Source organism: Salmo salar, chromosome ssa14 (genome assembly GCF_905237065.1).
Source record: "Salmo salar chromosome ssa14, Ssal_v3.1, whole genome shotgun sequence".
In the NCBI taxonomy this organism is placed as follows: domain Eukaryota; kingdom Metazoa; phylum Chordata; class Actinopteri; order Salmoniformes; family Salmonidae; genus Salmo; species Salmo salar.
This window is the reverse complement of record NC_059455.1, coordinates 62,366,561-62,381,868: the sequence shown is the minus strand read 5'-3', so window position 1 is coordinate 62,381,868 and position 15,308 is coordinate 62,366,561. Positions and strand designations below refer to the sequence as shown.

The 15,308-nt window shown below is 42.2% G+C and overlaps 1 protein-coding gene across 3 annotated transcripts in view; it reads right to left on the bottom strand.

Moving 5' to 3' along the window:
* Positions 1-12,916: 12,916 nt before the first annotated feature.
* The window catches only part of LOC106570021 (splicing factor, proline- and glutamine-rich), a 28,267-nt gene continuing 25,875 nt past the window's right edge, over positions 12,917-15,308 (bottom strand). Inside the window, exons 10-12 of one of the 3 annotated variants that reach the window (XR_001320599.2) lie at positions 14,154-14,205; positions 13,158-13,237; positions 12,917-13,025 (exon numbers count right to left, since the gene is read on the bottom strand). Coding sequence is in view for 1 of the 3 variants with exons in the window: in XM_014141909.2 (XP_013997384.1) it covers positions 14,179-14,205 (27 nt within the window). In the remaining 2 variants the exon portion in view is untranslated. Of the gene's footprint in view, positions 13,026-13,156; positions 13,238-14,153; positions 14,206-15,308 lie in introns of those variants that run through there. The other 2 variants (XR_001320600.2, XM_014141909.2) reach the window with 2 other exon arrangements.

Genomic DNA, 15,308 nt, shown 5'->3' with positions numbered 1-15,308 from the left:
TTTGATAACATGTAAATCTCTCATGGACAAGGTGACTTTTATCAATATATTCCCCCCCCCAAAACAAAAAAAATATAATAAAAATAAATAAATAAATATGAAATGCTAAACAGCTGCTAATCTGCTGAGTCATGACAAAGGTAAGAATCTCTGGATTAACTATCTAATGTTAGCTAAATGTAGTAATTCATAAATTGGCTACATTTCTTTAAATGGTCAAGTCTGTGAACTTTTTTGTGCAAGTTTTTAAATTGGCACAATACCTTTTAGCAAAGTCGTCACCTCGAGATGACGTGCAGGAGCTTGCAGGGATTTGTAGTCTTGCATGATGTTTACTTTGATGCTAATTAGCATTTTCGAATCTGAGAGTAAATAGAGCCAAATATATTGATTAAAGTCACCTTGTCCCTAGAGATTTACATGGTTATCAAAATTTCACGCTAGTGTAAGCCTACACAAAGCACAACCCTTATTTGAAGTGTTTCTAAAACCCCTATGGGAAAAATGAATGGTGGAAAAACAATTGGAACCATTTCCCTGTTTGACAGCGAGGTTTTATGGTTATTATAACACTTCCATTCTGCACTAACTGTAATTTTTATTCAGACATTTGGAACAACACAAATAAATAATCGTAACATTTAAAACTATATAAGTATAAAAACACATACAAAAATAAGCCTCAGAAATATCAAAAAGAAGTAACAAAGACAAATAGAAACAAACTGAAGTATATAAATACAAATAAAAAAGAGAAGTGAATTATTACACCATTAACCTATTGCTAACAAAAAACACACAGTACAGTGTTTCTGTGTCCCCTTAGTGCCAGATTTCTAATTGCCAGAGACTGCACAATAGCAGTCAGACATGTCAACACCTCTCTCCATCTTATCCTCTCAGCCTCCAAATTTTTTTCTCCCCTTTTTTGATCCTCATTGCCAGTTTATTCCCATGTTTTCATGCAGTTTTGGTGTTCTGGACTGCTGTCGTGTGAAGTCAGCAAAGAACTTGCATGTTTCCAGTCTGTCAGTCCTGAGTTTGCTAAATAAATGTCCTTCTTAGAAAACAGTTTGCAGCAGAAGCAGAAGAGGCTGTTGTTTCTTTCAGAATGCACCAACCAACTTCTAGGGATTTTTTCATCACTCACCAAGGTCTTCCTGAAATACTGGTGGTGGCAACTTCTTCCATCACTCTCATTCCTTGGGAAAACAAAGTTAGGTGGTACCTCACTTGGTCCTCTGCAAACTAGTTGTGTCCAAATTCTGTCAGTGAAAACTGAAGGCCAGTCAGCAGGGTCTGTAGACAGTGTCTGTAGACAGTGGTTCATCCTCAGCAGCAGGATTTGGTGGGGATGCTGCTGCAGGTATTTCTAATGGAGAGCACATGGACATTAGTTTACACACGTTATTCACAGCATTTATATTGGTGGAACATCCCACATACATACCCAGCGATAATAAAATCATCATTGTTACCTGCAATATGGAAACTTAAAACTTTGCAAAAGGGAAATTATTTCTTTTGTTTATGTTATGCAGGGATGCACACACATAAACACATGTGCGTGTACCCACACACACACACACAAGTGCGCACAAACACACCTGAAGAATCCTGCTGAGGAGAAGTGGAAGCAAATGGGTCTTCATCCTCAGGCTCAGACAACATTTGAGGAGGTGGATGGCTCCTCATCCTGATGCTCTGAGATCATTTCTGAAGACACCTGCGTGGCTGAGGAGGTGGATGGCTCCTCATCCTGATGCTCTGAGATCATTTCTGAAGAGGCCTGTGTGGCTGAGGAGGTAGATGGCTCCTCATCCTGGCCAGTGCCAGAGGGTGCTCCAAAATATTTCAGAAGTGCCCCTGAATTTGCATTGAAATACAGTATACGAGTCTGGCACCATAAATACATTTGTTGCACAATGAAATATACATGTCATTATGCACAATTTATCAAACTTTCAGAATAGGAACCAAATGAACCATACAATTCTATGCATAAAACACCCCAAAAGACTCAATATATCACAAAAGATACAAAATATCAGCATAATATAGACGTCATTCAAGTTAGCCTACAGCTTTGGAAATTCCATACTGAGCTCAGGACCTAGTCAATACAATCACAGAAAACTGTTATGATGTCACCTCAATGAAAGTTAACCAAATCAATAATGTGCTAGTTAGGTTGTAATCGTTTTGCTGCAGGCTACACACATTATCATGATGAAACTGTGTGAAATTATATCCAAGCTAGTTGGACAGAAAAGGGAATATTGTCGCCCTATGTGTAATAGCATAGCAAGCAACATAGGATAACAAACATAAGTGATATACTAGCCTATTTCATTACATGCATAATATTATACTCATAAAGAGATGACATAGCTGCATACCTTTTATCTTTTGCGCGTTTCACCTCTTCTTCTTTCCTCTTTTTCCTAAACTGGGCACCTGATGGCTTAGACCTTTTCTTATTCTTTTGTGTTGATTTGGCAGTCGAGCATCAATACATTACCCATCCCCCAACACCGTCAACCAAGAGTCAAGACTAAACTAATTCACCTTGAGACTAATTGTGGTTTATTTGGTAACATTTCGTAGTGTGACTGATTTGACTAATTGCATTATTACTGTACAAAGCTAGAGGTGCGCTATTTGATAGATTCCCCTGCTCCCCCTACCTCTGGCTTCCAGTGGGGAGGCCTGAGGTCAACCTACCCCCACCCTCCTCCCCATCTCGTACTTCTGAGTGGGAGACCTTCCCAGGCAGTAGCCTGCCTAGCTCACAAACTAGAATCAGGGCGCCCACTCCGACAAAGTTAATTGACCCACAGTCCCACACAGTGACATGATATCATTGACGTGACGTGCAAATGAGCGATAGAAAACCAATCGCGCAAATGTCACCATTCCAAATATTTTTGTGCGGGCACCCTGTGCCGCCCTCGGCAAGATGCCGCCCTGGGCGGGTGCCCATATACCTAAATCCGCCACTGGGTGGGGGTCTTGTGGTGGGCAGAAGGATATCACCACAGCTGGCCTGGGTCATGATGAAGGCTCTTCCAGCCAGGTATCCATCCACGCCTGTATGCATTCCCCTCTTCTCCACCCCGATGTGCCCTGTGGTTAGGTGTACTTGCCCTGTGCGGACCCATATTACTGGCCTATATCTGCTGGTGATTGACTGGGTACGATGAGAGGAGTAAGTTCGTATCGCAATACGTATTCTCCCTGGTCCAACGATCTTACAGCGTATAAAATATATTGTCCTCCTTAAAATCGGCCCATTCTCTCTGCTGACAGTGACACAATACAAAATAAGCTAGTGTAGGCCTATTCAAACATATCCTACCTGAGGCAGATCACACCAGGCGGCCGAGCTTCAGGCTATGCTTGAGTCTTACAATCTCAGCAGCAGCATTAAAACTCTGTGGCAGCATTGAATGGATTGAATTTTACAATCTCAGCCACCTGGATTGTTGGGCTGGACCAATCTGGTCCATTTGAATAGAAGCAGGAGGAAAATGTTGTTCAACATGTGAATGAATGTGGTTCATTGAATGGGTTTAGTTCAGTGATTCCCAAACTAGGGGTCGCGACCCCATGTGGAGTCCCCTGATATGAAAATGGGGTTGAGGGAGAATTTCCCAAATGCTGCAAAAATAACAATAAAAACACATATATAGCACCAGTCAAAGGTTTGGACACAGCTACTCATTCAAGGATTTTTCTTTATTTGTACTATTTTCTACATTGCAAAATAATAGTGAAGACATCAAAACTTTGAAATAACACATATGGAATCATGTAGTAACCAAAAAATATATTATATATTTGAGATTCTTCAAAGTAGCCACACTTTGCCTTGATGACAGCTTTGCACACCCTTGGCATTCTCTCAACCAGCTTCACCTGGAATGCTTTTCCAACTGCCTCGAAAGAGTTCCCACATATGCTGAGCCCTTGTTGGCTGCTTTTCCTTCACTCTGCGGTTCAACTCATCCCAAACCATCTCAATTGGGTTGAGGTCAGGTGATTGTGTAAGCCAGAAAATCTGATGTAGCACTCCATCACTCTCCTTCTTGGTCAAATAGCCCTTACACAGCCTGGAGGTGTGTTGGGTCATTGTCCTGTTGAAAAACAAATGATAGTCCCACTAAGCGCAAACCAGATGGGATGGTGTATCGCTGCAGAATGCTGTGGTAGCCATGCTGGTTAAGTGTGCCTTGAATTCTAAATAAATCACGGACGGTGTCACCAGCAAAGCACCCCCACACCATCACCATCTCCTCTTCCATGCTTCACGGTGAGAACCACACATGCGGAGAATCATCCATTCACTTTGCGTCTCACAAAGACACAGAGGTTGGAACCAAAAATCTCAAATTTGCACTCATTCAACTAAAGGACAGATTTCCACCGGTCTAATGTCCATTGCTCGTGTTTCTTGGCCCAACCAAGTCTCTTCTTATTGGTGTCCTTTAGTAGTGGTTTCTTCGCATCAATTCTACCATGAAGGCCTAATTTACGCAGTCTCCTCTGAACAGTTGATGTTGAGATGTGTCTGTTACTTGAATTCAGTCAAGCATTTATTTGGCCTGCAATTTCTGAGGCTGGTAACTCTAATGAACTTATCCTCTGCGGATAAGTTCATTAGAGTTACCAGCCTCAGAAATTGGTGCTATGCAGCAGAGGTAAATCTGGGTCTTCCTTTCCTGTGGCGGTCCTCATGAGAGCCAGTTTCATAGCGTTTGATGGTTTTTGCAACTGCACTTGAAGAAACTTTCAAAGTTCTTAATGTTCCGTATTGACTGACCTTCATGACATTCCCACGGTGAATGGCTAGGCCCCATATGCTATGACCCAACAAACACCATTACAGACACTTTGTTAATACCGTCCGCAATTGATATGGTGAAAACAACGTGTTGGGAGGCAAAGGCACAGAAACTCACATCAATACCTTTGTCAGATAATATTGTTAAATGAAGAATTTAAGCAATTGCTAGCAATCAAGAGGAAACTCTGACTGAACGATTCAAAAACTCCCCAGCTAATGCTCTCCAAATGGACGTTAGCAGTGAGGGCCGAGATGTCCATGCATTGACTTGTGTTCGCTATTCATGTCGTGGGATGCTACTCACAAGGACATATTGTTCTATCTCACGATTCCCAAGCATGAAACGGCACAGGGAATGTTCAGTGTGCTGTGTGGCTATATTGACGAAAAAACAGATTCCTTTGTATCGAATGGTGGGCTTTTTCACAGATGGGGATCGATCTATGGCGGGACGGCAAGCAGGCCCCTAAACTATGGTTATGAATTTAGACAGTGTACCCTCTGATGATGTACCCTCTGCCTTATGGTATGATACACCAAGAGCAACTGCTGGCAAAAAAGCTGAGCACAGAACTCAGAGATATACTGCAGCAGGTAACTTCAATTGTAAACTACATCAAACCACATCCACTGGGCACCCGCCTGTTCGCAAAACTACACGGAGATATGGGATCAGAGCATGACAATGTTCTATTTCACACCAAGGCTTGGTGGTTATGAAGGGGGAGTGTTGGAAAGATTTTTCGCATTGAGCGTGGAACGGTTGTCAATCACAATTGATGTCAACAACAAAAAATACAGACTTGGTTGACTTTCAATGTAACGGAAATAAAATGTGTCTCCTCGCCTATGTAACAGACATACGGGAAACTGAATGAGCTGAAAGCAAGCATGCAGAGGAAATCCAAAAACATTCTACAGATGAGTGACCGAAATCAGTGGATTCAGAGTGAAGAATTGTTATCAGGGAGAGAGTCTTCAAAAGTGAACCATGCCCCCTTCCCTCAGCTGTGCATGTTTCTAACATAAAACAGCATCATTAGGCATAAGTGTCACCACATGAGTGATGACTGCTCAGCTCCCACGCTTGGAAGAGCACTTTGGGACCGACTTCCTAATCCGTTTGACTGTGATCCTGGTTCAGTCAACATGCAGGTAAGTTAAATAAACAGCTGATCGACCTGTCAAGTGACCGATTGCTGCAGACAACGCATTCACGGGTCGTGACGGAGGAGTTTTGGTTCCTGACTCAAAGGGAATACCCTGCTGTCTCCCTTTTAGCATTAAAACTCACGGTACCCTTCGCCAACTCATATCTGGGTGAAGCTGGATTCCAGGGGCGAAAATCTGATATCAACTTTGGAGGGGACAATTACATGAAATTTTCTCAAGAGCAATTCCTGAGGGGGACACCAAAAGTAGTGCTGTAACACATAGCCTACATTGTAATATGGTAAATGTATATTAAGGAACCAAAGAAATAAGGTGTTTACCGTACTCCTAACTACCGGTACCCAAAACTACACAACTAATCACAACAGCAATACCATTGCCTTTAACAAATCTTAGTTCAGTCACCAGTTTAAGTTGAGAGTGGGGGTATCCATGGCATTTTCCAATTATGTTCCTATTTTACAAGTCCCAAAAATTGAGAACCTTTCATAATGTTGCCAAACAAAGACTCAACAAACTTACCTGAGACTCCCTGTCTCTGCCAGTCTGTCCCTGCATATCTGTCCCCAACTCTGCTGTCTGTGTGCCATCTGTTGCCTGCTCTGCCTAATGACATCATTGTGAAACATTTCCATTAGAATTTCATTTCTTTCTTATGAACATTTTATCAACTAGTCTTTGAGATATTAGGCTACTAGGGTTCTTACTATGCGTTTTGGTGGATTGAAAAATACTCTGATGTCCGTCTTTTATTTTTCTGCCATTTTTCTACCTGGCTGGCTGGCTGGCTACACACACAGTGTGTAGGTTATTTACAGTAGGAGATGGGCTTATATCATCTTCAATCATTCTATTTGGGCTTCGATCTAAAAGGTAGCTAGCAAATGTGAAACGGATTAAAATGACAAGAGTTGACAGCTGTATGAGTTCACCATTTACACAACATATGCTGCAACCTTTTGTAATTTTAATAGTTTGTTTCATATTGGCTGGCTTCCAACAATAGCTGAATTTGCAAAGCTAGCGAGCACCAATTCAGTTTCAGTGGTGTTTGCTATAATCTTTGCTACCCGGGTTAAATAAAGGTGAAATAAAATAAATAAATAAAAGTTCACTTGCGACAATTTAGCTTTTGCAACGAGACCATTAAATATATTTAAGACAATGGTAGAAGAGAGTGTAGTCCTGTTCAGTTTGGATTTCAGTTTATCGCTAACCTTATCACAGGGACTTTGAAGCACTAACTTACATCATCTGCATGCTGATTCCATCTTTGACGACGCCACATAAATGGAATAGGTACTAGCTAGCTTAATAGTTAATATTTGCGCGCTAGCACTCAATGCAAGTCAGTTACGTGCATTGAGTGCCTTTCAGACAGTAGATACGACCTCTCTGTTACCTAGCAAGCTAAGGAACTGGCAGTGGATCAAACCATTGTGAGGCAAAGGGTGGGGGAGTTGCAATCTTTTGAAACTTAAAAACGCGCTATTAAGTGTCTATAATCAGCACAATTGCTTTCATTGCGTATTATTAATATTATTTAAATTACATAGTTATGCTTCAGTGATATATTGGAGGGGACAAATCAAAATTTTCCCAGGATGGGGGGGTCGTGTCCCCCCGTCCCCCCCGGGATTTCCGCCCCTGCTGGATTCAGTGCTCTCGTCTGCATTAAAACCAAATATCGATCCAGGTTGGATGTGACAGCAGAGATTAATACTGTCGAACCACGCCTCTTGACTTTGAGAAACTCCAACGCGACATCCATCAAGCACACCCATCTCATTAGTGGTGGTGAGATAAGAGACATTATGTCAGACTCATTTGTAATTGACAGTCTAGCCCCACGTTATAAGAATGTGATGGTGAATTGAGAAGACAATCAGAAATACTGTTAGAATGTTTTTCAATTGACTACCATAGCCCCAAATAAAAAAAGTCAACATTGGCCAGTGGAGGCTGTTGGGAGGAGCTGTAGGAGGATGGGCTCACTGTAATGGCTGGAATAGAATTAAAGGAGCGGCGTCAAACGTGGTTTCCATATGTTTGATGCCATTATATTTACTCTATTCCAGCCATTACAATGAGCCCGTCCTCCTATAGCTCCTCGCACCAGCCTCCACTGACATTGGTTGTTAATTACATCAACAAAAAACACATTGTTGCCGTGGCGAGAATTTTCAGATATCGAAATGGGGTCGTGGGCCAAAAAAGTTTGGGAACCCCTGGTTTAGTTCTACAATCTCAGCAACATGGGTTGTTGCATTCTGGGCAATTTGAATGGATACTTGTGACACATTTTTGACACACACACACACACACCTGTCTACCTTATCCTCTCTAAGCCTCTTGAACTTTTTCACATTTTGCTGCCGTACATTTTTTTTGTTTTTTTGTTTTAAAGGGATGAAATAAAAAAAAGTCACTACAGATCTATACAATCTACTCCACATTTTTGAAGTGAAAGTAATTATGTCTCCACACCCCTGAGTTAATACTTGGTCGAAGGACCTTTGGCAGCCATTACAGCTGTGAATCATTTTCATTAAGATTCTACCAATTCTGCACAACTCTTAGGGCAACATAAAGCCATTGTTTTTGTCAATAATGCTCAAGCGCATTACATTTGGTTGGGAATCATTGATGGACAGCAATATTCAAACCTCGTCTCTGATTTTCAAGCAAAGTACCCATAAGGGCCACTAGATGTCATAATATTAGATAGAACAGAATGGTGTCCTGTATTCATGACAGCCCTCGTGGCCTGATACTTCCCCAACAGGTTACCTTAACCTTTTATCTAGTTGTTTTCTAGATTTCCCCTGGTTCTACATACTTGTGTACATACAGTGTATTTGGACACCCCCTCAAGTTAGTAGATTTAGCTATTTCAGCCACACCCTTTGCTGACAGGTGTATAAAATCAAGCACACCACCATGCATTCTCCATAGACAAACATTGACTGTAGAATGGGAAATATTAATGCTACAGCATACAATGACATTCTAGATGATTCTGTGCTTCCAACTTTGTGGCAACAGTTTGGTGAAGGCCCTTTCCTGTTTCAGCATGACAATGCTCCCATGCACAAAGCGAGGTCCATACAGAAATGGTTTGTTGAGATCGGTGTGGAAGAACTTGACTGGCCTGAACAAAGCCCTGACCTCAACCCCATCGAACACCTTTGGGAAGAATTGGAACCCCGACTGCGAGCCAGGCCTAATCACCCAACATCAGTGCCTAACCTCACTAATGCACTTGTGGCTGAATGGAAACAAATCCCCACAGCAATGTTCCAACAACTAGTGGAAAGCCATTCCAGAAGAGTGGAGTCTGTTATAGTAACAAAGGGGAGACAAACTCTATATTAATGCCCATGATTTTGTAATGAGAAATTCAACGAGCAGGTGTCCACATACTTTTGGCCATGTAGTGTATGTATATACTGTTGTAACAGTGTTTTCCTTTTCTAAAATTTTTTTTGAACCTTTAATGTTCTTATAAAATAGTTTAATTGAAGGAACTTGTATTTACAGGTAGTGCACATTAAAAAGCTCATCAGTGGTTGGATTTATTTATTATTCTGTGACAAATTCCCAGTCCATGCTCTATTCTATTCTGAGCCAACACATACACTTTGCCAAAAAAATAACTAGTGATCTAATTTCGAGCCTTTCCAACTTACAGTATTTTCCAGGTAAGAAGATTTGTTACACACTTTGAAAGTGTAGAACTATCCAAGGCTCTTTTCAGGCTAAATGCCTGGGATCAACTGAAAGACCACCATACAAAGTGGCTTGCATAACTGAGCAGTCCTCAATTAAGACCCGTTGTTCCTAAACATGAAACCCAGAACACTTCCTTAGTGGGTCGTGGGAAGTCACTTTATTTTTCCAGGGGCCTAATCAGGGTGCGTGTGAATCTTGGCCTCCCCCTCCTGGAGTTTTAGGGAAGTGATCTTACTATCCAGCTCGTCCATAAACCCTTCATCCACAGATTCACTGTCCCCCTCATCCCCCTTTCCAAATCCTTCCGTGGGCAAGAATATGTGAAGCTGTGTGCGTGCTGGCATAGGAGCGGCGGGAGGCAAAGGTTGGTTGGGGAGGCTCAGGCAGGGCTTTCCTCTCACTGTTAGACCCTCCCCTTGTGACGACTGGCGGTACTGTATCACCAGAGGACGGAGCTCGCCTTGCTCCGTGGCCAGGGTCAGGCTTTGTGATCTGGGCTTCACCAGCTTTGGGTTGGGGCTGATGGGGTAGGAGAAGTGGGTGGACACTGGTCTGCTGCTCTGGCTTAGGTTATTTCCTACTACTGTGTCACAGGACATGCAGAGAGGCAGAGGTCGTTTCCGCAGAGGGTGACGGCGGTTGCGGGAAAACCCCTCGAACAAGGCTCGTTCTCCCGGGGTGAAGAGGGAGGGCTTGCTGATGGTGTGAGGAGAGCAGTCAGACAGGTGAAGGTGGGACAGAGGCAAAGAGAAACACTGATCAGCAACTACAGGAAAATAACATACATAAAACATACTGTAAAACTAGACATGACGGCGTAAAAGGTGAAATGTTGACACACTTTAAACATCCTTTAATCATTTGTGTATCAGGGGCCTGAACAGAAACAAACCAACTACATTCAAACAAGCATTTAAGTCCTACTCTGCCAAAGGAAGCGGTTAACCAATTGTACATTTGTTGTCTTCATTGAGGAAATACAGTATCGTGTCTTGTTGAGATAGACAGTGTGAATTAAGTTTGTCAGTTATTCAAAACCTGCAATCTAGAGATGATTACATTGACTGACTGCAGCAGAACATGTGGTGTCAGGGGATGTGTGCTGCTGGGGAGTGTCTCCATTCGCGAGGTATTTAAGTGTCTCACTCAGGTTTCACCTCCTATCTCCCAAGACACACAAACACTGCATTGTTCCTGCACCACATTGTAGTTACAGTGTCCCAAACAGAAACATATCCTCTTACACCTGAGATTTATGGAGGAAGGCTTCTGTTGGCAAAGCAAAGCGAAGTGTATAAAGTACTTAATTTGATACTTAATTGCTGGGAACTACGCAATTTGCTTTGCTTCTTTCCAACAGAAGTTAAGTTGGGGCAATTTCCAGACAAATCAGCAAATAATCACCATCCTTCCTTTCCTCATTACCTACTCAATTCACTGTATGATAATGTATTATGAATCAATATCACAATATTTTTCAGATACCAAGACAACAGTTTAGATAGGCAATTGAAGGATTCTTACACAATGTATCTTTTGAACATTGCACCAATGAGAATACAGCACAAAACTCACGTATAAAGAGTTCCTCCATTATATTTGGTTCGCAATTAAGACCTCCAATAACAAGAACAATGCATTCAGCAGCCAAGGCTATAGTGGTTGCACGTGCCCCAGGCTGGTCCTAGAAGTACGGGTATCAACTTACCAGAGCGGAGGCATGGTGGTCTGCCTTTGCTGGGCTTTAACGGCAGCTAGGGAAGGCAGTCGGACAGTGTCCCTTTGCCGGGTCCCATTGGGCTGAGGCAGAGGGGCCACAGAGTTGGACTGGAGGTAGGTTCGGACTAGAGCTCTGCTCCTCTGCATGGCTCTCTGGTTCCATAGCCCACCAGCATCCAGGCTAAGGCCAGGACGGGCTCCAGTGGTGCTCATGTCTCCAGCGGACTGCACAGGCCCGTCTCAGTGTGTGCACTGGCGCCCCTGGGGGTGCATGCAGCCAGGTGAGGCTGATCAATGATTCATGCCCATTAAAGATGCATCGATGAGGCAGGCCAGGTGGATGCCAGCTACCGTATTCCCTCTACCCTTCTTCCAGGGGTCAATTTACACAGGTAGGTACAAGTGGCTATTGTGGGCCATGATTCACCTCTATTTATTTTAAACTTCAGAAGTAGTCAAATATTGCAGGGCAGAGTGGAAGTTTTACTTTTGATGTTTGGAGTTGAGACATTTGGAAGCATTCAAGTCAGAGCAAGGACTACTTAAGTCTGCTTCATGTTGAATATGAACAAGTCAAAATCACTGCCTTCTGGTTCTTTAAAAATGGTTATATATACACACACACCCCCCACATTAACCTGAGTATTTCCAGCATAGTCTTCGGTTGCTCTGTATGAAAGCAACAATTACATCAGGACAGTAATATAATATGAGATATGGATTAAAAAAAAAGTTAAGTCATGAAATGTCTACTCTAAGTGACTAGAGCATTGGGGCAATGTTTCTGCCCAAATAACTATTGCCAGGACGCAACGCAAGTCAAACCAAACAAAACCAACCCATTCCTGCTGTGCCTTCAGCTGGACCATCTACAGCATTGACAGCCAACCCACAGGATACAAGAGTGCTCCAGTACAGGGAAACACTGCACCTTCCCCTTAATTGTAACAGGACAATGAGGCTTCCAAGACATAGGTGAGAATAAGCATTGTGTGTGGTTGCGAGTTTAAATGCTTTGATGTGATCCCGGTCTACCAGTACAAGGCCTCAGTCAGAACTAGCTAAATGGGTCAACCAAAATCTATTCATGGCAGATCTATAAACATGTTGTCACACTTGGTGATAATGGTAAGTGGATTTACATGTAAAACCTGCACATAAGTTCAATCAGTACTATTCAATCGTTGAATAAGGAAAGTAAATAGAGGCAGTACTTTATTTTAGGTTTTAAATGACACTTTAATTATGGTAAATTGACAAGCTTCACTAGGCAATTTAGTACCAATTGTGTTCACTGGAATTTACCAGGCAAAATAGTAAGTTGAAACAGTAGTGTAAGATAAAGTGCTACCAGTTCTATTAAAATGGCCAAAACATCCTTGTGGATAGTAGTCTCTAGAGATGCACTATAACAATTACAGATGTATTAAAAAAAAGACACGTCTCAAAGTTTAACCTTTTATTACAATAGCTTGTAGAAAAAAAATAAGTCATCTCCCGTTGAACTTCTAGCTTCTCTGCTGGTTGGATCCTGGTGCAGCGTCAGAATTTTTCCCTTACGGGAGACAGAAAAAGAAAAGAAATGGAATGAGTCGCTACAAAATGTCATCCATTGGAAATGTGAATCAAGGAATAACAGCTCAACCACACTATTTAGACCAACGTGTTTAAGAATAGTTCAACCAACCTGCTGAACCATTTCCTGGCTTTAGGAGACCAGAAAGGCCCCTGCTCAGGTTTGTACAGACATCAGTCTCTTCAGTTAACCTGCAAAAAAAATACATGTACATGAGTCAACAACTTCCACTAAGAACAAAGCAACATTGTCAAAAACGAAGAGTTCCATTTGTTTAATATAAAGTACTTGACCCCGTAAGGTTGTCCATGCCCCTCGGAAATCTAATTAACATAATACAAAAATCCATCAAAATGTCTGTTTTAGCTAGAGATTGGATGCGTCTCAATCCACCGCATCCACTTACGTCGCACTTGCGCATTTGCAGTGAAAGGTGACAGGGCTAGAGTGGTGTTTGTCAGACAGACATCCTGAAAATCTGTAGCGACCAAACGGTTTGGCCTATAAACTATCGACCCCCTCTATGGAAAGATGACTCACGAACACGATGGTGTTCTACGTTTTGCTCTACGACCCCCACAAGCGTCTTGGGACTCCTGTGAAGTTGGTACAGCTGATCTACCAACTTCTGTCTGTAGCGTGCAAATAGTTTGGGCTATACACTAATTTGACCCTGCTGTGGAAAAGGTGAGACTCAGGAAGATGTTTGTTTTTGCTCTAGGACGCCCACAGGCCTCAACTGGTTACCCCGGTACCGGTTGAAAAAATGTATATAAGTACATATGGAGACTTTAGTATCTCTCAGATATAGAACAGACTTCTCTTTGATGTGTAGGGCTAATAGCAGTAAGGCTAAAAATACTTTAATTTCATACTTCAAGTCTTAAAATTAAAAATAGCTAAATAATCCTTATGCCCTTAAATTCCATAAAGCTTAGTAGAACCCCCCCCGGCTTAGCAAGGGCTTATAGACTTATGGGTTAAGAGACAAATGCTTAAAAAAAAAAAAGGAACACAATGCCTCTGCAACATTACATCAATTCAGACTAGTGTTTGCCCTTCGGTGCAATGACAGTCTTCCACCGAGCCACTCGGGAGGCAACTTACCATATGTTCAACCAGGAGCAGCTCATCAGCCTCCTACAATCACCCGAGGCCCCTGCAGTGAGAGAGAAACAATGAGTTCGAAGCTAGGAACTTGGGAAAGTGATCCTAAGACACTCCTATACTAATAGCTGTGGAATTGAGTGCTAAACTACAATTAGAGGATGTTTATGGGAATTTAAAATGAAAAACTATAGTACAGGCATGCACTAGATTTAATTGACTGACAGTGTAAAATGTGAAAGTAAAGAACTTGTGCCAAAGACATACATAAATTAAATAGAGCAAACCCAATGATACAGGTGCATTTTGACAACTAGTTGGTATGTAGCCTAGGTCACTTTATAGCTAATGTTTTTTGTAATTTCTGTGGTAACAGGCAAATGCGTAAGAGCCATGACACCAATCATGCAAATACGTGAGAACTGGAAACGGTTACAAAGCAAGGTAAGCTTGACTTGGTTGACACTGGAAAAGTATTGTTATAACAAATCCCCAAAACGTCAGGAGTTGCACCTATGAAGACGCTTTCACCTTATACATCATGATGGGCATTTGCGACGTCGGTCTTGCAGAGCGAGTTTGGAAAGGGCATAGCCCTTCCAGTAGCAGCCCTAAGGCCCTGGAGGGTAGTTCTGGCATCACACTCTGAAGGGGATACTGAGAAGCAGACTGACCACTCAAAGAGGAGACCTCCGAGGGTAAATGGATCACAGTGCAGACAGACACACTCGACAGCCCTAGGGCTGATTTCACTGCTCATGGTAGTTCTCTACACAAGACGCTTAGTCCAAGATTACCAACACTAAGTTTGCTGCATGAGACACCGTTTACATACAAGCTGCTACACCAAGGTTGGCACAGTCCTTGTGAACTGTACAGAAGAACCCTTTACAATTGATTGGCTGGCTGGTCACTGGCTTGAGAAAGTCACTGATAAGGACAATTGACGATACTTTGAAGTATGAAACGCACAAGGAGAAAAAAATAAAAAATAAAAATAAAAAACAGGCTGTCATTTTTTGACAGTGCCACAGATCGTTTCAAAACACAGAGAGAAAGAGCCTTTTTTATGGCAGCTGCCACACTAAAGTTAAGTGCCCAAGTGCTCTTTATGCATATCTAGGTTGTGAATGACGCAGATAGACCCAAACCCAG